At 35.6% G+C, this 25,323-nt stretch overlaps 1 protein-coding gene across 1 annotated transcript; it reads left to right on the forward strand.

Annotated features, from left to right (window-relative positions):
• Positions 1 to 5,344: 5,344 nt before the first annotated feature.
• On the forward strand, positions 5,345 to 8,117 carry LOC114355519 (uncharacterized). Its single transcript, XM_028308404.1, has 3 exons — positions 5,345 to 5,359; positions 6,945 to 6,995; positions 7,653 to 8,117. Exons 1-3 carry the CDS (start codon positions 5,345 to 5,347, stop codon positions 8,115 to 8,117), a joined length of 531 nt encoding a protein of 176 aa, XP_028164205.1.
• The last annotated feature ends 17,206 nt before the right edge of the window (positions 8,118 to 25,323 follow it).

Consider the following 25,323-nt stretch of genomic DNA (forward strand, 5'->3'; position numbering starts at 1 on the left):
GTAAGATGATACAACTCAGTCTAACAATTTTATTTAATAGTGAATGTCACCCTCATATTATTATCAGACAAGCTGAATGAGCTCAAAACTAACAAACCATAATAATATCATTGAATGAGACACACATGTTAAAATGTAAAATATAAATTTTAATGAGCCACTTGTTCGAATGAAAGTAACAAACGAATCGTATCACAACATGACTGTGTATTTGCTAATTGTATCTAATTGGTTTCTCTGGAGCAAAATAGATTTATTTTTCATGACGCAACTTATAAATTTTATTTGATCATTAAGTTCATATCCAAACACAATTTGAACTTACAAAAGTAATTTTAAAATTATATCCAGTAAAAGAGTTTGTTTTAAAATTAATATAATTGGATGCTTTTTTAACGATTTGATTGTGTAAGTTTTTCATCATTATTTTAACGTCAGCAAATATTTATGTTAGGTAAATCAAACTAAGGTTTAAATTTTTAAGGCCTAATTGGTATAAAGAGTAACTATTTTTAATATGTATGTAGGTAGGTATTTCAGTAGGTTATTTAATTTACAGACTAGAATGTTAATTTGAGCCTAATTTTTTGCAAAATTTAAACGACGTGAAGTAATAAAAGTAATAAAGTAGGTACCTGAATATTGTTTTAAACTTATTCTTGAAAGAAAAAAAACTGTATTTAATCCCTGACATACCTATAAATTATTTCTAAAGTATTTAGTACTTTATTTGTTCTATCCAAAGCCAATACATTACTTAATGAAATCAAAACATGTCCCACCTCCATCAACTAATCCTTCTAACTCCGGATTAGGCGTAAACTAAAAGGCCAATAAAACAGCCCAAATAAACTAAACTAAAACAGGGCGTAGTTAAATTATGTGATAATCGGATTCCGATGCGAAGTTTTAATTAATAGCCTGTTGTCACGGGTAATTAGTAGACATCAAGCATAGAGCAACTATATCAGCTAACCCATTTCGTACAAAACTCCGTTGTTTTTTCCGTGTGTTCCGGCAGTTAGAGGTAAGATAGCCAATTCCTCTGTGGTTGAGGATTCCGGGTAAAGCCCACTTCCAACTTCGGCCTGATTGTCACTTACCATCAGGTGAGATACAGGCCAAGAGCTTCCTCGTTGTGGATAAAAAAAAACAAATATTATAGGTACGATAGCAGCTAATAAGTTACATCATGTAAAATTATTGTTGATATAAAGTAACTAAATTCTCCATTTTACACTATTAAGTCTCATACTCCTTTTCATAGACAGATAGTATATGTATGTATAAACCATATAAAAACAATAGTTATAATTATTATATTTCCCTAATTTCTGATATTTATGTAGGTAGGTTTACAATAGTACAACATTTTCACCACCTTATTCTCTACCATTCTCGTGCGTCTTCCTTCTTTTTTTCAAGCAAGAGCTGAAAATCAGTGTTCTGCTCATTTTAGAGCAGTGTCTACACTGAGCTCTCTGCTTTTTTGCATCGCTGCGGCACACTTATACCTTAGCGCGCAGGATTTTCTTTCTTACTCTTTGTAATGTACTATATCTTTCCTGCTACCCCTATGTTTATTAATCTTACTTTTTGCTTCTTGTGTGTCAATGTGTTTTGCAAATAAACCATTTATCTATCTATCTATCTATCTATCAATAACTCGCTCATCGCGCATCTCAAAACTATAGATAGGAGTACCATTCTATGCGCCGATACCAGTGGGTAGGCTGATATTTCTAAGCTACAATCAGTATAGTCTGGGTCGCTAATTGAGGCTGACGGCACGGGTATTCTCTGCAGACCGTTTGGCACTACCGAAACAAATAGACGTTGCGTAATCCCAGCGCTGGGAGTCTGGGACTGGACTCCGGGAGTCTAAAGAGTTGATCGTATTGATTGGAGTTGAAACAACTGGTTGGAAAAGAGATACTTATTACATACAAGTTTTGTTGACGAAAACATCCTTCTAGGTTGATAGTAAAATTCTTGAAAGTTTAGTTCATGAAAAACAGAACGTAAAATTTAAAAAAATAGTACACATTATGTAAGAATGAGGTCGATCTGGAACCAAATACAATACCATCCACCACTTATATATTTACCCTATTTAAGCAATTCAGACCTAAGACCACGTACTAAATCTTCAATAATAACTTTCGACGGACCCACGGGAAGTATTGGATGTGAACTTTTCAATACATATTGATTGAGTGCCAGGAGTTAGTGGTACTACAGTCAAGGTACAAGGTACATTTTAATCTCATTGTGAAAATCATAGGATATCTGAGAGAGATTTTGTGATAACTCGATTAAATGAAAAATGTCATAGAATAAAGCACAATTCCCTTTTACTGTGGAAGCACTGAACCACGACGGAGTGGACAAGAGGTCCATATATTAAGAGTCTGGGAGTTGCCACATTGTAATGTGGAATCGATAGCAGGTATGGCCAAATTGTTCCGTATTAGACACATACAATATATTATAAACTTACAAGTAGTTCATTTTCTTAAACACTTCTAGCTTTTGAGCGTGGATTCAGTCAATTTGTACGTGCTGACCAAATTGTTCCGTAGAGAGAGACATTGTTTTAAATCTTGTAGTTTCTTGTTTATTTCATTGTTTTAAACCTTGTAGGTTCTTGTTCACGCTCAAAAGCGTAGATTCAGACAATTTGTACGTGCTTATAGACGTCCGATAGTAACCTATAAGGAATGTTATTATGCTCTCTATCCTTGGGTTCTTTTAGTTCTGTAGACTATTCTAGAGACAAAAATTATGTCCTTCGAAAGCTACGATTAGGTGTTAATGGTAACGATAGTATAGATAAATTCATCCACAAAGACGCGCCCCACCATTCTTCCGCTAATGTTCGAGTGTTACCGGCACACGCTAAATTATCAATGAGTGCACACGCACACTACAATAATGACGCTCGGATTGCTCGTATCTAACTCCCCGCACCCCGCGCTTCTCTCGACCAAAATTTGTGGGGAGCGTCTTCGTGGATGAAACGATTTATATGTAGGATACGGCTCACACTGTCAAACTCACATAGGATCAAGGTGTACCTAACTAAAACCAAACGTAAGCTACTTAAAAAAATTCTTGAATAAAAAATGGCACGTTTATAAACTACATGGAATAAGAACATTGAAAAGAAAAGGTTTCAATGAAACTACACCTCATATCCCGTATTATCACAGCAATCCCACTTTATATTCTCCGATAGATTTAACAGATTAAACTTCGATTGTGTGTAGCATTCCGATTCGCTTTGTATTCGATACCTAAGCGAAAATTCGATGCAAACGACCAAGTTTCCAACGAGACGGCTGAGAAAGTGTAATAAGTGACTATTCGCGTCGAATCGAGATACTGACTGTACGGCTAGCACGAAAAACTTTCGAGTTCGAATCGTTTGCGTATTCGACAAAATTCGATACTCAATCTTTGAATTAAACAATAACGTGACAATTTTGATTCTCAAAATAAGTTTTGTGCAACCATTTCTCATACAAGTATACTTTACGACACGTTCACAAGGGCGCTGATGTAGTTTTCGTACTTAATTTTTTGATGGCGATTCGAATACGTAAACGTTTCGAACTCGAAAGTTTTTCGTGCTAGCCGTACTGATGTTTATCGGTTATCGAATGTAACTATAACTATCAATATACCGGAATCGAGAAGGGTTGAGATGGCAATCTCCTGCAAAGCAGTTATCAGATTTACCGAGTGACTAGTCAGTTGTATTACGTTGGGATTGGGATACTATATCCGTCAAAACTGTCTACTTATTCAATTTAAAAGCCTTTGAGGAAAAGGAAATATTCTCGTTTTTTTCGACAGTGAAGAACATAAGTATATTATGTATTAGTGCATTATAGAGCCAGTTTGAGTTTCTAATAACTTTATAACACACCTCATTATCAAAGACAAATTATACTTTACTTATACTTGGGTAGGTATATTTATTCTTGCGAAAATGTTAAAAAAAATCCTTAGACTATAATGTCTAGTACCGTCAATACCTTCGACAGCTGATAAGCATCACATTTGATTTTAAATGTTGCTGGTGACTATAAATCCAGTCACAGAAATTTCGTAGAAAAATCTGGAGAATAATATTTCCATTTATATAAATATTTTTATGAATAAATAAATAAATTTATGTTTTCATACTAGGGCATTATCTTCTTACATGATAATTCTCAGAAACATGAAAAGAGTTTATGGTTAACATTTTGAGGTGCGGTTTACTATTTCCATTAAAAATATAAGCACATTTTCAGTTCATAGAATAATCACATCTCTTTGATAAATACATTATAACTTACGGCTTCTCTCTGTAAAATATCGCGATTCTATGACATATCAAAATACGTAAAATCAAAGCACATCCTTTTTAACCTTAACATGTAAAACATAGAGTTTAATTTATTCCAAATTTACTTACGTATACGAGTACATTTATTTAACCAAATGAGGCTCTTCCTCTTCATAATGAATTCCAAAATATTCCAATGTATTTCTAAGATAATTAAGACTCGAAACACGTCTTATTTGATATCTTATCAACAGCCTATTCAGATCCGAGCACGTGGTCTTGATAGAACAATAGTATTCTAGTGTTAACGTCAGTATGTGTAATAAAATTTCTTAACCCTAAACTACTCGTAGTATAGGATCGTTGATTTGAAGTCAATAGTGTAAAACGTGGTTCGTTTTCTTACTATGTTGAACATTTACTTCCCTTGATTTAATAGATACTTATTTAGATTAATATCATTGCAGGTTTAATTAGGAAATCAAAAGGAAAATACTATTATTTTCATGAATAGAATAAAAGTATAATAATTGTCGTTAATTACTAATATAATAAAAGGCTGCTGTTGTGCTGTAAAACTGTAAATAATAAAAAATAATAGCAAGTACTGAATACTAATGAAATAGATGTAAATAAATCAAACAAACCTTATATAGGTTCAAGTTGGCTTCAATTGGATTCCAATCCGCAACCAGTGCTGACATTTTCAGGTATCGGGTTGGCTATTTAGTCCTGAAAAGAAAGTTTTTTAACTATGAAAATCTATTTATAATAAGTTATTATTATCTGTAAGTAGGTACTTATTACGTTACTATTAAATTGGAAGGAAATAGTAGGTACTTGATTGTTATAGAACTGATAATGTCATTACTATAATCCATACTTAACAAAGTACTGTTAATTTATTACGTTGTTTCCATTAATTAATAAATAGTAATTAAGACTTTCCAGCAAAACAGATAATTGAAATGGGCGTATTTGCAATAACTACAGTAAATTACAGGTGTAATGGCGGCTAATACAGTACCTCTGTTAAATAAAAAATAAGTATTAAAAGCCTATTACAATATGGCCAACTCCAGGCATTAACCGAAACAGCATGCATGAGTAACAGAATTTTGGATCATTATCATCATCATCATCATCATCTCAGCCATAGGACGTCCACTGCTGAACTTAGGCCTCCCCCAATGCTTTCCATGTTGCTTGGTTGGTAGCGGCCTGCGTCCAGCGCCTTCCTGCTACCTTTATGATGTAGATTTTAGATACTTTTACCAATATCTCCTGAACCCAAAATTACAGCTGTAACTCGTTTACTGGATTGATTTAAGTCAGTCAATTTGTTCCAGAGGATCATCAATTGTGAAATGACATGCCATCGGTGTTTTACAATGAACTCTACATTGATAAGAAACAAGGTTTATTATTGCAAATAACGAAGGCAAGGGTTTTTGTATACCACAACTCCTGGATCAACACCCACTCGACCATTCAAAATCAAAAATATCTTTATTCGTATAGACTAATTAAATTAGTACTTACAAATCGTGTAAGGAGCTTAAGGAGCCTATGCATGTCTCATTCTTTTTTGCCCTACGAGTGCTTCGAGACAAACATTCGGCAAGTTATCCCCTTATGCTAAAAAATCCACTTTTTTCTTTTTCAATAAAAAACGAGCCTACTCTATTCGCGTCTCTTTAAATATTACAGTTTTGAACAAATATTAATAGCTGACTATTAATTAATCTTTTGTCCAGGTATTATTTCTGTGTGATTTTAATAAATTCGAAAAGGCTCATTATGAATGAAACTATTAAGCCCGTTATTGACTGCAACGGGAACAAATAGTCATTAATTATATGATCTGGGTTAACATAAATTTTTATTTAATGTTCAACGTTAAATTATTGATATTTTATTTTAAAGGTATACCTAGTTTAATTTGTGTTTGTGCGGACACAATATGGACTAACTGTCATAGAATATAAGACGCCCAAACACCTCTATGATAAGCTAGCTTACTAACATTTAATTAAGTTCAATAAGTAAGATACAATATTTTGTAACAGTCATCAATTACTTGTTATTTAGTATTACGTGTTCTAACAATCATCAAAATTGTTTGTTCGATTTATTTTAAAACAGGCATACGAACCTAATTTTCATTCCTCTATTAAACTTTTTCGTTTTGAATTATTCGTTTTATAATTACGTTAAGATCAATCGAAATTAGTTCGTTACTGTGGAATTTACATACACTACGGAAATGGTAATACCACTGGCTAATTTGAAATTCATGATATTACGTTTAGCGGAGTCACACGAAACTGTATAATTTCGGGCGGCACAACGGGATTCTGTTCGTGGGTAAAATAGTGTTTAAATAAAACTATGCAGTCCCAAAAAGTTGTGAAAATCTTTCAAATCGATTAAAAACACTGGAATAAAAAGAAATATTATTTTCAAAAAGTCCATGCTTATGCCTGGCGCTAAGCTTTCAACACTCATTCAATGTTTCCGTATCAATCAGAACAGTTTCCTGGACTAAGTATCACAGTATTATTGTTTATAACCCAGAATAACATATAAAAATTTCATGCGGGTGAAGCTGCGGGCAAAAGCTAGTTACTACATAAATCTGAAGAATATCAATGATGCTATCAGGTCAGCAGGGTAGGAGGACTTATTAACAAACCTTTTTTTATACAATTGTGGCATAAAAACCTAATATAATAATACGATATCTTCAAATATATTAGTTTGGGCTTCATAAAACCCAACTAAAACTGCTTATCGCTGTAAAGGGTTAATCAACTTAGCGCCAGAACAAATGGCATTGTTACAATTTTTACTTTATTTGCAATGGCATCGATATAAAGCACCTGTGCCGCACCAAATGGGTAGGATTGTTTACACAGGTAGCTATGGGGCTTTGTACAGGACTGGTGAGGCTCAGTTTGCTTGTATTTCTCTCGGAATACGTATCGGGGCAAAAAACTTTTGATGGTAAGTTTTAACAAGCCATATTATTTTGATTGTCGGAAAAAAATTATAACTTTTATAACCATGATCATTATCTAGTCTAGCGACCGATTTTCGAAAAAAAAATCCAAAAAATGTCATCATATTTTGTAACTTACATTGGTCTTAATATCTATTGTTGATCACCAGGATTAAAATTAAAATAGTTAAATAAAGCTGTATATTTTATGCCTACAAGGCTTAAGTGTACCTACTAGGATATATTAACTAGAGTTTTTAATCTAAAACATTAATAAATACCTACATTTGAAATGTTACAGAACAAAATGTAGACAAATGGGGCCATCTTAAAACAATACCACGCACATTTGAAGTTCGAAGTGAAAATGCTAAAATAGAGTTTAAGAAATACATAAACGATATTCAAGATCTCACAGCTGGTAAAAACATGTCAGTTCTCTACAAGGTAAATGTTGAACTGATGGATGCTGAGAAAAGATTCAACAAGAAGAGGAAAGTGTACAAAAAGATAAGATCAAAGAAGTACAATGTACCTTTGAAGAAGCAGAGCATGAAGCTATCCAACTTCGAGGTCCTGATGAGGAAAATAGCAGAAGAAAACGGACAGAAGAAACCAAATTTAGAAATATTATCGTTTTTGACGACTGATAAACCAACGAAGCCAATGACGACAAAACAAATAAAGCTGAAATTTAAGCCGATTTTGAGAAAGGTGAAAACGAACTACACGAAGATCATAAAGCCGGTGAGAAGTAAGATAATTACGCTGACAAAATAGAGCGTCTTACTTTTATGAAATTATAGAAATGCAGGACTTTTGATAGTGGTATTTTTGTTGCAAAGTCCCACTTATTAGAACTGTATAAGGTGTTACAGTGTAAACCTGAATGTACGAGTATGTACCAATTTAAGTTTCAAAATATCTTATAAAACAGTTTTGTATTTTTGTAAATAAAATAAAAACATTTTGTATGAGCTTGTGTACCTATCTAATATGATGATGTTATTGTAAATATAGTTTTTAACATTATCTTGGATTTTTCTTAAAAATTGTCATATATCTCTACACCCAATATTAAGTTGATTCTCAGGAATCCAAAAAATATAACAAATTAAAGCAAAGACCATAACACTGATAGTTCCGTATTGATATTTTGATATCCATCCACCAATCCATTCAAAATACATTTTTCATCGCAAAAATTTAAAGTAGCGTCAAATTTAAAATCACGATCAGCAATAAAAACATAACGGACTATCAGTTCTGTTTCTCGCCATGAACCGGAAACCGCGCTTATGAAACATATTTCAGCCAAATTGCGCAACATGAAGCTATAACTGTTTGGACCTTCATCTTGTTGATACTTTTGGTAAAAAAAAACAAGTTTTTCTACTACTCAAATCATCATCATCATTATCATCAATCACTCCACTCCAAAGGAGTTACACTGCTAAATAATAGGCTTCCCAAGTTCTCCCAATGATTTTCAGATTGGCCGATTGGTTATTCGTGGAGCGCCTTTCTTCAACTTTTATTAGGTCAAACATTATCAGTTCCGCCTCTGTGGTCTAGTGGTAAGACCACCTGCTTCAGACGCTGAGGTCCCGGGTTCGATTCCCAGTGGGGGCAGATTTTTCTGTTCGGTTTGGATGGTGGTAGGGCTTGTTCTAAGCCCGCCTGGCTAACTACCACCATCTTACCTAAGTCTGTCGCCATAACAACAATGTTAACAGCATTGTTGTGTTCCGGCAGTTAGAGGTAAAGATAGCCAGTTCCTCCGTGGTTGAGGATTCCGGGTGAAGCTCGCTTCCACCTTCGACCTGATCGTCACTTACTATCAGGTGAAATATAGGCCAAGAGCTTCCTCGTTGTGAATAATAAAAAAAAAGTTTCAAAATACTAATTTTCAAGATTCCATGTTCAAAATTGATTAATTAATCCTGCTTTCCACAAAAATTTAGGCTGAAATTTTACGCTGAAAAAAGGCATTACATCAGCTTGCGGAAGCAAGATTCTGTAATCAGAGGCGCAAATACCGAACCAATTTAATTCTTATGTTGATTTACCTTCTAACGAATGCGGGCTGTTAGCAGAACATCAGCAAACAATCAAATTGATTCTAACGAGAAATGTAAGTGTGAAAAATAAAACCTTTTTATGCAAGATGATGATAATGATTGTATGTGTTAAAAGGGTGTCAAACTTCTCATTTTTGCGCTGCCCCTACAGCAAGCAGCATGCTGTGCTCGGATTTTCTCTAAACGATCGAATAAGAAATCAGGAGATTCATAGTAGAAATAAAATAATCGTCATTTAATGCATTATCGCTAAACTTTAGTGGCAGAAGGCAGTCAAATTATTGAATTATGACTATCGGAAAACATAGAGTTATACTCCCACTGGGTGGACCGATAAACTAATGTCACCTCAAAAATCCCTTTTCTAAATTATAGCGTTCCTCCTTTAGTATTTTAATATGTTTTTTATAGTAAGTTCGAAGTGTTGATTGGGCCCAAATATTGAGACAACTAAATTAACTGACTTTCATAAGAGCACTTTGGTCAAAATCATAGAAATCTACTTCATTCCCTTTCTTCGTAGCTCCACGACCAAGCAGGCAGTTTCTATTCAGCTCACAGTGAGATTCGCATTCCGCTGTGTTTTCCGAACGGAACCGTTACATAAGTGGTCTACGCACTGAACAAAATTAAATACATCCTTTCCGAATACGCCCCTTTGGGTGTAATCTTGTGTGAAGTGAAGATGGATGTGTGAAGGCTGGATTGAAGCGCTGCGGATTGAGGCGGCTTTGAGGCGAATGGATGGGGACAGTGCATTTAAACTGAAGCAGAATCTATCTGAACATTTATTTTCAAAAATTAACTTTGAAATAGGTAGGTAGATAATAGGTAGGTAGCAGGGAAGCGCTGGACGCAGACCGCTACCAATCGATCAACATGGAAAGCATTGGGGGAGGCCTATGTTCAGCAGTGGACGTCCTATGGCTGAAATTATGATGATGATGAACTTTAAAATTGATAATTTCTGTTTTTTTTTACAAAATTAAAGATTCGAGTTACATTGCTATTTTTTTGTAAACTAGTCTAATTACTAAGGTTAAAAAAGTAAAATTGTTAAATTGAACCAAAGAATAGAGCGCGCAAAATAAATTGCATACCTCTTTATAAACAACTTGAAGTTCAATTTTATCCAAAGAAATAATTCTGGTGATCAAACTACTTCTCTACAATTTTTTTAATTAGGTAAGCTTTTTTTTTCTATATCGAAAAGACTCGGAAATGTTTCACTATGGTAGCTATTTTTATTTTCAAAGTTGGACCCTAAAACCAACAGAAAGTTCGAAGCAATAAATGTACCATTCCTAAGATAGGAACTCCCAAACATTTCTCCCGCCCCTTGTTCTTTCGCAGCCGATCCGAACTATTTACCCCAAATCTCGGTGATAGTTCAATGCTTGCTTTACGATGGCCGTGAGGGTGACATCAAAGTGTCCCACTGCCATAAATATCATAGCAAATTGACTGAAAACTTATCGGGGACTATTTAAATGATAAGTTTGCGCTGTGGCGCCAAATATTTTGGTGCAGCTCCTTTATCTGGACGTAGTAAAAAAAGATCAGTATTATACAGTATTTTAAGGTCAGTATTATACAGTATTTTAAGGTCAACTATAATAGTTTTTAAGTTCAGAGAGATATTAGAAGAAAATTAGGTACGAGTACTTAACGTGCTTTAAAATTAAATTGAGCGAGTTGATTTGTTAACTGAATGTTTATTCTTTTAGTAAAACTACTATAACACAATTTAACTAGCATTTTGAAGTCTACGGAATCGAGATTTGCGTTTCATTTGGTTACTTTCTATGTATCTTGTTGGCCTAACATCAAAAAGTTCATTCTCTTTTCTCCAATTTTATTATACTTACCTCTTCCTACTATGACCCTAGCCTACATGTTTACATACGAGAAATTAGCATACCCATTTGAGGTAGGAAAACATGATGGTAGTTCATTGTTGAAACTGCTATACGTTCTAGGCGGTAGTTATTATAATAATACTCTGGATATTATGTAAGATAACCGCTTCTAATGTTGTGATCATTAATTTGTGTCCACATTGTTGTAGTAGGCACTTAATATTATGAACTAGATGCCGCCCGCGACTTCGCACGCGTGGAAACTTCCAACCCCCGTTTAACCCCCGTAGGGGTGGAGTTTCGTAAAATTCGATCTTAGCGGATGCGTACACCCTATAAGGAACATCTATATATATGTTACAGGAAATGTATGAAATCCGTCATTGTATACAATTCCTAGGAATTGTGTATAAGTCCTAAAATCACCCGGAAATGTGTGATGTAAATTATATTAGACACATTTCCTAGGAAATTTACACATTTCCTAAACAGCAATCGGAAATGTAATTAAGATTTCAATGAATACGCGTGGACATACGGTGCGAGGGGAGGATATTGCATCATCCGATTACGCGGGGTCTCTATCAAATCGTCTATTTTTTTTCACGCCTAGTTGTCTATGGCACACAAATTTTAAGCCTAAATTTTTTTTACACAAGATTATTTTTATTACGCCACTTTTTTTTTATCCGAAACTTAAATGGCGTTCCCGCGCCGCGGCAGCTGTGTATGTGTAAGGTCGCAAGTCTAACCTAACCTAACCGAGACTTTGTTATCCAGCTACAGAAGTATTAAAACCTTTATGCCAATAAGTTTAATAAAAGAGATGTTAAAATTAGGGATTTCCAATACTTCAGCGTAATATGCATGATGCCGAAAGAAAGGATGCCAATAGGCAAATATTTTTTTCAGCCAATGTATAATAGTGCGAAAACAATTGTCAGGCTAAACAATAATAATTGTGAGTTAAAAGTACCAATCGGCCAATGTGGTTTGGCTAAATGAAATTTTAGGCGTACCGAGGGGCACCCGATCACGCGACCGCGCTTGTGCCGCTTAGTTTTATACATTTCCTAATACAATATTGGAATTCTATAAAATTCCTAGGAAAAGTATACATTTCCTAGGATATGTGCGTATTAAAAAAAATCTGAAGCAATATTTTATACATTTCCTAAATAGCTTCGGAATTGTATACATTTCCTAGGAATAGTATACAATTATAACTCAAGAACGGCTGAACCGATTTAGCTGAAAATTGTCAGGGAGGTAGTTTAGAGCCAGGAGAAGGACATAGGATACTTTTTATCCCGTTCGAAATTAAAAAAAAAGTCTGCTTATTTATTGCCATTAAGGCGGAACAAAGTTCGCCGGGTCAGCTAGTAGGTACCTGCTAAATTTCAAGTGTGTAGGTGTCAAAGTTTTTTTTTTTTTATCCACAACGAGGAACTCACCTAAGGCCTGTATCTCACCTAAGATTTCTTTTTTTACTTAGCCAGAAGGTAAATGCCGGAGAATACTTTTATGGCATTAAGTTTGTTTTAAGTATCTCGAGCTAGCTAGTAGCTCGACTTGGTGGGGGCACTGCCGTGCCCCGAGCAAAAAAGCGGCACGGCCGTACCATCCTTTTCTCGAAGCAATTCAGGCCATTTTCGACCGCCTGTAACTTCGTTGTGGATAAAACTAGAAGGCTGAATTTTCATTAGCTATGCAGGCATTGTAAAGACACGGTATATTTAAAATTTCATTCAATTTGAACCAGTAGTTTAAGAATTATAACGGGTCAAAGTTACTTAATTTTGTCACTCACTGACTGACTCACTGACTCACCGATCATCAAAACTCTAAGGCACTTCTAGCAGACCTAGAAGCTTCAAATTTGGAATATAAGTAGTGTTTGGTGTATGAATCAAGGAAAAACTAAAATATTTGGGGGCACGGTAGTGCAACCGCCAAGTCGAGTAAAATTTTTCAATTTCGGTCCAGTTTTCTAGATACATAACTGCTGTCTACAAAATACAAAAAGAAATGAGATCCCATCAAAAACAATACTTGTCAAAAAAACCAAGTCTCGCAACTCAGTTGTTCTACGGTAAAAAGTTGTGAGATCCATGTAATACCAAGTCCAGGCCAGGAAATCTTTAACGTTTTACATAAATATATTGACTTGGCCATCGCATGAAAACACGTGTAAATTAAATTATTTAGTGCGATGGCCAAGTCAATAATTTATGTAAAACGTTAAAGATTTCCTGGCCTGGACTTGGTATTACATGGATCTCACAACTTTTTACCGTAGAACAACTGAGTTGCGAGACTTGGTTTTTTTGACAAGTATTGTTTTTGATGGGATATGACATTAAAACTTACTTTGTCGGCCGTTTGGTGTAGTGGTTCAGAACGGACTACTAGGCCAAGAGGTTCCGGGTTCGATTCCCGGCCGGGCAGAAATTGAAATGATGAATTTTAATTTCTGTGACGGGTCTGGATGTTTTCTATGTAATTATGTATGTATTTACAAAAAAACGTATTTAAGTATGTTTATATCCGTTGTCTATTACCCGTAGTACAAGCTTTGCTTAGTTTGGGGCTTATGGCGCAGTGTAAAAATATCCAAGGATATTTATAAATAGATTAAGGTCTATAAACTTGAGGTCTATCTAGTTTCTGAGACTATGATAAACAGATGTCTGACACGTGAGTGGACTGAGTGGTCCTATAAGGTTTCGTCCTTTAAAACCTACACCCTAAACAAGCGCGCAGTCCAAAGCAGTCCTTAAATCAGAAACACACAAAGCTCAGTTTCCTTCATTGTAATCAGATCGGTCCACGGTAAATGTTGTTCTCTGAACAGCTTAGCGAGTGATGCATCGCGTTAGCCGCCACTTGCTTTGCCTGCCTTCGCTAGTGATGTGGACATTAATAGTTCTGGGGAAAATCTATCGATATTTTTTAACTTTTCACTAAAACTAATTCTACGCGTATGAAAAGAAAAATACATGGAGAATACTTAATTCCTCTGAAAGAAAACAAATAATAAAATCACACTCACTAACACACCAATAACTCAGCTCCTGGACTATAATGGTGAACCTATTCGTAACACAAGCATTTATTTACTTACCAAGAGGCCAGGGCTTAACGAGGCTAAACAAAATTTCTTACCTCAATCTAAGCAGAGTTACAGCGGCAGCACAATGAAAGCAAGATAACGAAGATATTAGAATTTGGTATACAAGAAATATTGAGAAATAGTGATTTCCCTCCGGAACAGCAAAACTGTAGCAGGTGCTGTAACCTCCAATGCCAGGACTACATGAAAGTGCGAATTCGTATCGATAACATATTATATCGATATTTTATGTCTTTCCCACATCCTAATCCCACAAGAGCTGCTCCGAATCAGCGAAACTGTAGCAGGCATTGTAACCTGCACCGCAACCGGCACAGCGCCCTACGCTGCCGTATCGACAACTTTATCGATATGTCCTCTAGGGTGTCCCGAAATATCTTTTTTTATATTTTCGCTACACAAGACCCCTCAAAAGTTGCGTCATAAGATGTAGATTACCGTAAAAATAATTAAAAAAATATAAAATAATGTCTCAAGGGCTCTACCGGCATTTTTATGTCTCAAAAAATCACTTAATTAGTCCTTCACTGTTGGTCATCTATTATATTTTTTTCACAATTATTTCATTTTATTTTGTAATAACAGTGGCAGTGGAACCCTATGATATGATTTGCAGGCAATGACAGACTAGGACTAGTGAGGAATAGGTTTGGTTCGAACTAGCAGAATTCATATTTTGACTTGTTTTTCTCAAATTTTCTACTCCTTCGGCGAGACTGTTGGTATTGTTTTTGTTGAGGTTTAATTGCAGTAAGGTATCGCACCGTACTTTATTGTTATAATATTACATACTTTTAGTATAAATTTAACAAAAAATTAGCAATATATGGTAGTAATATACTTTTTGATTTTTTTCAGGTAAAAACTACCTAGTCAAAAATCTTTATAATATTATATTTAAACAGAATACTAATTGACATGTTAAATAGTTTTAGCATACTATTAAATATAAATAACATTTATGTACGTTACATACACTTACTAGCTGAAGTTTTTGTTGTCTACGCAGTTTTTTATCAATGGTGAACTTCAACGGAAGTAAAAATATATTTTTAGTTATGAAACGCATACATGTTATATATCAAATTACAGACAATTTAATACACTTCTTTGGCTCGTGTAAAACTTTTAGTAGAGTATAAGACATTTTGTAAAAAAATGATTTAAAAAGTAGTATCACAACAATGTAAAAAAAATCAATTTTCCTTTAATTACTAACTAAAGGTTGATTTAATCGATACAATTTATACCACAAAATATCAAGCGCACACGTAGAGCTATCATTTAAATAAAAAAGTAATGGAATCGGATAAATGGTTTTCAAGTTATGGTTGATTTTCTAAAATTGACTGCCATTTTTGTTAGCTTCCACTTAGAGATGCCAATCATTGTTTTATAATAGCGTAGTAAAATTATTAACCTGCTGTGAGAAAGGAATTGAGTATCCTCGAATTAAATCGATATCTTGGCTGACCCATGGATTAATTAGGAATACATAAAAATCGCGCGTGTAAATGCCTAATTCTGGTCAAAAAGCCAATTCTGTTTTGAAAGTATTTATGGATTTATTGGTTTTTAAACTATTTTAAACCTTGCTGTGACTCATTGTGTACCCTCAAATTTCATAAAAACGCTATTTTTGTATTATTAATAGTTTATGTTAGGAACCCCTAAAATAGCAATTTAATTTTTTTTAAGGACAGGTAGAGGCCTCAAGATGACAGATATCTCAATAAATTTAATGCTTATCGTAATCTATATGTCAAAACGCAACTTTTGATACCTCTTGCGTAACCGTACCTCAAAAAAATTTTTTTCCCATACAACGACGGGACACCCTAATGTCCTCGCCCCATCTCTACTCCACAAGAGCTGCATGTCGTAAAAGTATTGATACTATCTCCCCGCGTACAGGACGGGACTCGCGACTAATGCGAGCTTCTTAGCGCTGCTTTATGACTACTCCGCGCGTTTTGGCTAAACGCTAGAGATAAGGGTTATAGTGGGACCGTTATAGAAGTATCTTTATTGAAAGAGCTAATAACTTTTAGCTTTATAAAAGGGTATTTTTAGGGTTACGTATGTGTGTAACCCTAGCTAGGCAAATAACTAGACTGTACTAGAGTACATTTAAAATATTATTTTAGAATATTATTTTAAAACAAGCTTTTAAGACCATTTATTAATCCTCATGAAGACAATTCTAACAAACCCAGACAAGATTTGGTTGCAATCAATAATTGAGGAGTTAGGTAGTCAGCAGGTAGCCTTATAGCAGCATCAGGTCTATCTAAACATAATATTTTATTGACAACAGGTTTATACATGAATCTCAGCCTATTCAAGTTATGGTAACTTGTTAAAAAATTTACAAGTCTTGCTAAATTTTACAAAAAATACTTGTAAAAAAAAAACAAAAAACAATACTAAAAAAAGAATCCTAAACCTATCTGTCACAATTCAAACTATGAATAAACAAAAATCCTAGACTACATTTTAAAGTTTTCTGCTTCATACGAAGTCTTTGATTAAATTCGTCTTGAGATAAGACGTTTAGACGGATGAGTATGTTAGGGAGCTCACAGACGAGTGACATTGTCGGCGACTGCTTGCGATAGTGGTAGGCGACGGTCAGCGACTTTAGGCGACTGTCGGTGACAGTCGGGGTACATAGCTCGTAGAGCTGATGGCTGATTGGGGCAGACAAGTTCTCGAGTGGCGACCATGAGCCGGAAGACGTAGTTGTAATGTGGGCAGGCCTCCCACTAGGTGGACCGACAATCTGGTGTAGGTCGCGGGAGGTGCCTGAATACGGGCGGCGCAGGACTGATCTTTGTGGAAAACCTTGGGGGAGGCCTTTGTGTGAGTGGACGTCTTTCGGTTGAAACGAACGAACGAACGGTGACAGTCTCTAAAGGCGCAAGGCCTTTCGCTGTCATGGAATGTTGACACTCTGACTATCGTTTCGTTTGTGACTGCCCGTCTTCGAGAGTCGCGATGCTTCGGCAACTGTCAGCGCTATTCACGATGCGTCAGCGACAGTCGTTTAATTTGAATATATTCTGTTGTCGCCGACTTAAGTCGCAAGCAGTCGCCGATATAAAGTCGCTCGTCTGTGAGCTCCCTTATGTCCCATCCCCGATAGGGTTCAATACACATTCGTATCTTATTTTGTTTTTCTATTGTTTTACTCTGCTTTGTTCTTGGAAACGCTTTGCGAAATGAAGAGGTACGAGTTTGTGAATGGTAGGATTATACAAGTAGTAGAGTNTGATACCAGGGTCTGTCTTCGTGGAAATCCTTGGGAGAGGCCTTTATCCAGCAGTGGACGTCTTTTCGGCTAAAACGAACGAACGAACGATACGTATTACCGCTATTTACCAGACATTACTGTTTATTGCATACTCGAATACGATGCTTTTTTGCATAATCGCAAGATTAACCGCCTCTGTGGTCTAGTGGTAAGACCACCTGCTTCAGACGCAGAGGTCCCGGGTTCGATTCCCAGTGGGGGCAGATTTTTCTGTTCGGTTTGGTTGGTGGTAGGGCTTGTTCTAAGTCCGCCTGGCTAGCTACCACCATCTTTCCTAAGTCTGTCGCCATAACAACAATGTTAACAGCATTGTTGTGTTCCGGCAGTTAGAGGTAAGATAGCCAGTTCCTCTGTGGTTCCACCTTCGGCCTGATCGTCACTTACCATCAGGTGAGATACAGGCCAAGAGCTTCCTCGTTGTGGATAAAAAAAAAAAAAAAAAACTTCGTTCCAGTGTCGACCGAATGTTATCACGATGTATGTGGCCCAGGGGTTACCGTAGCCGCTAAGGTTTGAAACTTCTTGCTTAAAATATTGTAGTCTTTGGCATAGACTACGACGGTAGTCATGGAGATAGGAGTTTGTTATCTCGTGTCAGATGTAAATGGTGAAAAGAAAACTCATGATTCGTGTTATTTTTATGCAATATGTAGGTATTTTATAAAAGTGGAACCCCGAGTGATCTCCAAAACCCATTCTATTATTATATACGATTCGGCTTCGATATCTATAATACAATAGGAGTTTATTTCATGTGTCAGATGACAAGGGTGGAAACAACCTACGATTCATGTTGTTTATTTAAGAAATCGCAGTAAAGAACCATAGACTTGGCACGACTTTGTCTAGATTTCATTACTTTTTAGAGATAAACAAGCAGCTCCATCGAGACTTGGCTAGTTTTTTACAGAATGTTTTTGGTGGGATTTCACTTCTTTTTGTAGAATGTGGCATAATTATTTAACGTCGTCGTCCTTTAATATTATCGTCATTTTTTTTACGATATTAAACACATCTTTAAAAAGGACAACGAATCAGAATTGATTTAATAATAACTAGAGGGGAAAAAAAATCTGGACACCGCGGTGCAGAAAATCTACGCTCAAATTGCTAGCGCCATCTAGCGGTGAGCGGTACAGGCGAACACCACGGCGCCGGTGTGGCGCTAGTAGTATTGATTATTATGAATGTGGTGTTACTCCAGATCTTCGATTTTCCTAGTTTTTATAGTTTTCCCTTTATGTGGCCATTAAACCCTAACTCTGTACCAAATTTCAGCTCTCTGAGTTAACGGGAAGTACTAGTTCTATTTTGATGATCATCAGTGAGTGAGTGTCATAAATGCGAAACTTTGCTTTCGCTTAACTTCGGAACTAATTGACCTACAGTCTTGAAATTTTGGATTTTAAGTGTGTGATTATAGCTTACTAGATGACGAAAATTTCTGCGTTCTGGTCTTATCTAAAGGTTCTCAAATAGAGGCCTGAAAATGCGGCGAAATGGTTCCAGTAAAGGATGGTACGGCAGTGTTTGCTTCGCGCTCGACTTGGCGGGGGCACTGCGTGCCCCCAGATCTGAACTGATAGTTCTGTTTTAAAATGTCAGTTGCTAACAAAGTGACAGGTAATTGAACTAAATTGGTATATATTTTTGGAAAAAAGAAGTACATTTTTACAACTACAAAGATGCTTTACTATTTATTTTGATAGGATTTTGATTTGTGTGGAGAGCTGTACCCATCTCTACTATCGACGTGGACGCTTTATCGTAACACACGACCGCTACAAGAGTAAAACAACACAAAAGTAGAAACAGGTTTGTATAAAGTGAGACACGAGTTATAACTTTTTATGACAGCCTGAAAAACAGGCAAAGCCGCGGGCGAAAGCTAGCGACATGAATCACGGACGTTTCCTTGTCTAGTGCATATTAACATTAAATTCCGCGAACATGGTGAAACAGCCGTATACATCTCGCACTCAGCCCAATGGGGCGCACATGTTATTTATTACTGCAGCAAGAATGCATTTTAATTTGTATAACACCATCAGCATATTAACGTCGACGCCATAAGATAAAGAATTGTAGTAGGTTCATGACGTACAAATTACGAGACAAAGGAAGAGCTGAAGCGCTGTTTTTAGACAAGTTTTACGCCCTTATTCACAAACGATGCTTGCTTAAGGCCCAGTTTTTCAACCGACTTCAAAAAAGGAGAAGGTTCTCAATTCGACCCGTATGTTTCTTTTTCTATTTTTGTTACGCGATAACTCCGCCAATTATGAACCGATTTGAACAAATCTTTTTCCGGCGTATAGGTAATACCTCAAGGGTGGTCCCATTTAAATTTAATAATAGAAAAAACAACCCCCAACGGTGGAAAATTGGGGATGAACTTTTTTATACGCAATATCTTCGCCGATTATAAATCAATTTGAACGATTATTTTTTTGTTGGATAGGTATTATCAAAAGGGTGGTTTCATGCGAATTTGAAGAAAATATTTCACCCCCAAGGGTGGAAAATTGGGGATGAACTTTTTTATACGCAATATCTCCGCCGATTATGAACCAATTTGAACGATTATTTTTTTGTTGAATAGGTTTTATCAAAAGGGTGGTTTCATGCGAATTTGAAGAAAATATTTCACCCCCAAGGGTAGAACTTTTTTTTAATTTTTAGTTTTTTTTTGTGTTCACGCATTTGAAGTCGGTTTTAGTTTTTTTAAAAGTTAATTATTTTATTCATAGTTAAAATAACTAATTCTTAAAGCTACTAATGGTTAAATATTAACAAAATATAAACAATTAGTTAAAAAATGTACTAAAAGTCAAGCTTACCATTATTCGAAAAATATTTTTTTCTGATATTTAACTTGTCATTTGACTATTGGTTATTTTAACTACGAATTAAAAAACTTGGCCTTAGTGAACGCACAGCGTTGAATAGATCTCTGTGATTGGTTCGTGTGTCACCCTGTGCGTCCACGCGTACTGTGAGACCTCATCTTAATGTTAATGAATACGGGCGTTACTTGCGTCGGATTGCTGCTTAGCAATTTTGCTGGTTTTTGTTATGTGACGATTCTGAAAGGAATTTGACGAATTCAATACGAATAAAAGTCATATTGTAATTGTTATTCACCGGTCGTTCTTTTGATAATGAAAGTATTATTTTGTTTCATTTGACTCTACATTGAGAAAATTTATGTAACCAAGCAAGAGTTACTTAAAGCATTCAATTTACAATCTAATGCAATTTATAATCTGATTCTAACATTTTTTGAGTGGGTTACCGTAGCACAGGCCGTAGTCTCAAAGACAACAATCTAGACAGTTAGACTTCAACAAGATTAAATTAATCAAAATGATCCTGCTACGTCAACCTCCAGTATACTAGCGCCATGTTGACAAAATATATGTGTTTACTTTGTCTTATAAAAAATATCACTTTAATTTGCACTCAGAGCGCAGTTAGGAACATCAATTTCAGTTGAAGGTAGTTGGGAGTGGAAAGTTCTAGGAAAACGGATATAGTAGATTATTCGGAGCAACGTTTTGATATAAGCTGATCGCTTTTAAAACCCGCGAATACTTTTGAAATATTATGATATCCTTTTAATATCGTTTCATAGAAACTGTTGGAGTTCCTGAGTATGTTTGGAAACGTTTGTTTACATCAGCTTCAATAAAAAGCTTTGGGGAAGGAAAACCCGGATTCAGAAAACAATATGAAGTTAAAATCGGCTCAGTTATGTTATGTGCAGATGATAGCATATCAACTAAACTTAGCAGCGTTTTAACTTATTGTAATATGGGCTATTTTGAAAATAAATGTATATAGTTTGATGTGCTGTTGACTGAATGTACAATTGTGCATGGATTCTTTCAATTATAAGGTCTTGTGATCGATTCTCTGATAGAGCAGTCTTAGGTAAAGTCCCACAGATTTAAGAAGCTGATTCAATGCTACATTAAACAGTACTCGTGAAGTCGCAGTGTTGTGAATGCTTATACTAAAGCGTTTGTTTTTATTTGTATAGAGAACAATAGTGTCTAGACAAACCTAAAGAGGATTTAAGACACTATTTAAATCAAATATGTAATTGCTCAATAATGAATAATAAATAAATAAATAAATTTGCGTAAATGGGTCTCTCCAGATTTTATTCAAATATCACAAGCCCCAAGATGTGCCCCAAGCAAGCCCCACACACGCACGGCATACGTAGCAATGCGAATAATATTATAAGTGTAGTTACAACTGCTAAATCTAGTTGTCAGGCGCCTAATACCTCTAATAAAGGCTTTTGTATATTTTTCTTACGTAGGTGCATATAAAAGCTCGGCTCGGCCCGACTAAGCCTTATCAGTCAAAAGTCACGGATTTTTTATTGCATTCTCTCTTATAAAATTCAACTAGTAATTTTCACTCAGGCATACTTTAGGTACGTAAGTGAAGCGCTGATTTTAATAAAATATTATTTGACCTTCTGTGTATCTAATCCATCTTTTTATCATCTATTCTCTCTCATCTACCTACTTTTAAACTTTTTTTTTATCATGGTAAGTGACGATCAGGCCGAAGGTGGAAGCGAGCTTCACCCGGAATCCTCTACCACGGAGGAACTGACTATCTTACCTCTAACTGCCGGAACACGACAATGCTGTTAACATTGTTGTTATGCGACAAACTTAGGTAAGATGGTGGTAGCTAGCCAGGCGGACTTAGAACAAGCCCTACCACCAACCAAACCGAAAGGAAAACTGCCAGTTTCCGACTTTTATTATCTAATTAGACAGCCCTGAAAATGATATATTCGCATAATGTATTGCTGTAAAACCTAAACCCTAAGCCCAGATTAGAACCGTAAGCAAATGTGGAGTTGCTAAGCGGCCCAAACTTTAATCTGTACAATTAGTTGGTAAAACCTAGTTGGGCAATTGTCGCTTCGAAAATAAGTTGCCAGTTGGATTCGCTCACAGCTGCCGAGGATTCTACATCTGCTCGATTTACTTTCGCCTTTATGGTGTTAGAAATAAGACCCATTTATGTGTTTAGAGATGAACAACCAAAATTGGCGTCGTCTCTAACTCAGCTTAAGGGATTTTGGATTTCCCACTTTGATGCTAAACAGCGTTTGGATTCCGTTAAAGGAAAGTTTCTGTGAAACTATTCGAACGAATAGATTTAACGTTTACAATTTCGGTATCGTGTTTTTGATTAATAAAATTGGTTCGGCTCGTAAATACGAATTACAAGTCATTGTTAGTTCGATTGCCGTTGGACTATTCATGCCAATAATTTATTTTCTCCGCTATTGCATAGGCAATTGGGTATTTCAACTAATTATAGTTCATTTCTATACTGGGTTTGGTTTGCGGTGCAATATTTAGGTATGCGGTTGGAGGTTTAAATACCTGCAATATTTTAGCAATTCTGATTATGAAAACAAAGCAGTTATACAACCGACATGGAAGTCGTGTTTAGATCGATAGCTAATTAAATAACGTGAGCAACAGCAGTCCCTGTTTAATTTACTAGGATTAAAACAAACAATATTATTTTAATGTCTTTTAATACCTCCAGTTATTAGAGAATGAAACTTTCTAGGCTCTTATGTAGAGTTAAAGGGAAGTTAAAGAGACACTTTGTTTTGGACATAAAAAAATAAAATAACTTGATAATCCTATAAGTACGAGGGCCTTCGTCCATCACTGAAAATCGTAGATCTTATTTCGCCAATTATTATAGGACGTCTTTGACAGCTTATTTTGACAAAAACGTGAAAAACGTCAGGCAAATACAGGTAATTATCAATATTACCTATTTAAATTAATCCAAAGTTTGGCAAGGTCGTGATAAACTCAATTACCTAGTAAAAATCACAAAACAAAATATTTGTAGGTACACAATAATATCTTTGATCCAAACAAACATACCCTCGGCGATTAATTCCAAAGTTCCCCAGCGAATGCTTACAATACCGGCAATTTTCGTATGACTCCAAACTCGATAAGAGTAAAACCAAACAAGTTTATAAATTAAATCGAGAAGTTTCGTTCGGAATCAGAGTCCCTTGTGCCGGTGAATATGACTGCACGTGCGATACAGCCGGGAATAGAGAGAGCCGTGAAATATCTTTACAAGACATGTTTATGCTTTGAAAAGGTCGATAAAGCCGGTGCAATTATCCATTGGTTTTTGCAATATCTAGGCCCAAACCTTTGGCGCAATTTCGATGTTGTTCCTCACTTGCTTCTAAAATACAGGGTGGAAATAATTTCTGATATCGATTGGTTTGAGTCTTCTATATCTAGTCTTGGTGTTTTGGCCCAATTTCGATGTTGTTCTTCACTTGCTTTTTACATACAGGAAACGATAAGTGATCTCACTCGATTATTTCTAAGCTATACTTACAACATTTATCGGAAAAACTGGTTACTCTCAAATTTGTCAAACAGTATCAATAAAAGGTTACAGAAATAAATTGGTCTAACCGAAAAAATTCACTGTTTCCAGCTTACATTAATTAGCAAATAAATGCGGTCAAATACCTGCCTTGGCTAGCATAAAAAAAAAAAAAAAAAAAAGGATTCCACTTAAGACAACGCATAAAGTCTCATACCTGAAATAGTAAAGCGCCATCAATCAATCGAGTCCTAACCCTTCGCGTGACGTTGTTATTAATACTCGCTAATACAAACAATAATTGAAAGTCGCTATTGAAATTCTCAATTCGAACCCTAGTGGTTTCACATTCCTTATTTTTCCAACGCTTATATTGAACGGAATATTAAATCCTGCTGTTGATTGCATCAAACTAGGCGACCAATTCCCCTGCCCTAAAGTTCAGCTCACAATCAGGGCACATTCAACGTCCACCGTCGAGGGAACGAGTTAGCAAATTAACAAATTCCGCAAGTTTGGCCCCGACTCGATGAGACACGTCTTAACCCAATAACTAACCCATCAGAAGTTGTGATTATGCAGATTTCATTTTGACCATGTTTGGGACCAAATGACCTGGATGTGTGAATGTTCCACTCCACATGTTTGGAGCGAGTTTTGAGGGGTTAAATGTGATTGGAGGTAAACGTGTTTATACTTGGAGTAAACAACTCATAAATAGATAGAGGATTTATTAGATTTGCTAATTTATAAAGTTCTTTAGTGGCAATTTCATTTGAAACACACACGATCTAATATTATATTACATAAGATATTTAACAGCTTTGACGTAAACTACGTTAAACTCAGAGGCTCTTTCTAAATGGGGTTAGGAAAACGTGGTCAATTAAGTAAGTCATTGGTTAAGTGAGAGTAAGTCATAATAATATGAAACTAAATGAAACCACTTAAAGGAACAAAAAGAAACAAAACCTCAAAGAATAAAATCCTAAATGAAGAAAACAGTTGAAAGATCTTGCATAAAAATACTGAAAAGTATAAATATTACTCAAGAAGATTCACATACCCTACATACCTACATTGTAAAACACGTGTAACCCTATCGCGTAGAGTTGTCTTCTTCACCGTCAGTCCTAGAATATCATAATAAAATATACCTACTAAATTGGGTGAACCCTTTTCAACAAAA

The sequence above is a fragment of the Ostrinia furnacalis genome, unplaced genomic scaffold (assembly GCF_004193835.3).
Source record: "Ostrinia furnacalis isolate ACB-3 unplaced genomic scaffold, ASM419383v2 OfSCF0207, whole genome shotgun sequence".
In the NCBI taxonomy this organism is placed as follows: Eukaryota; Metazoa; Arthropoda; class Insecta; order Lepidoptera; family Crambidae; genus Ostrinia; species Ostrinia furnacalis.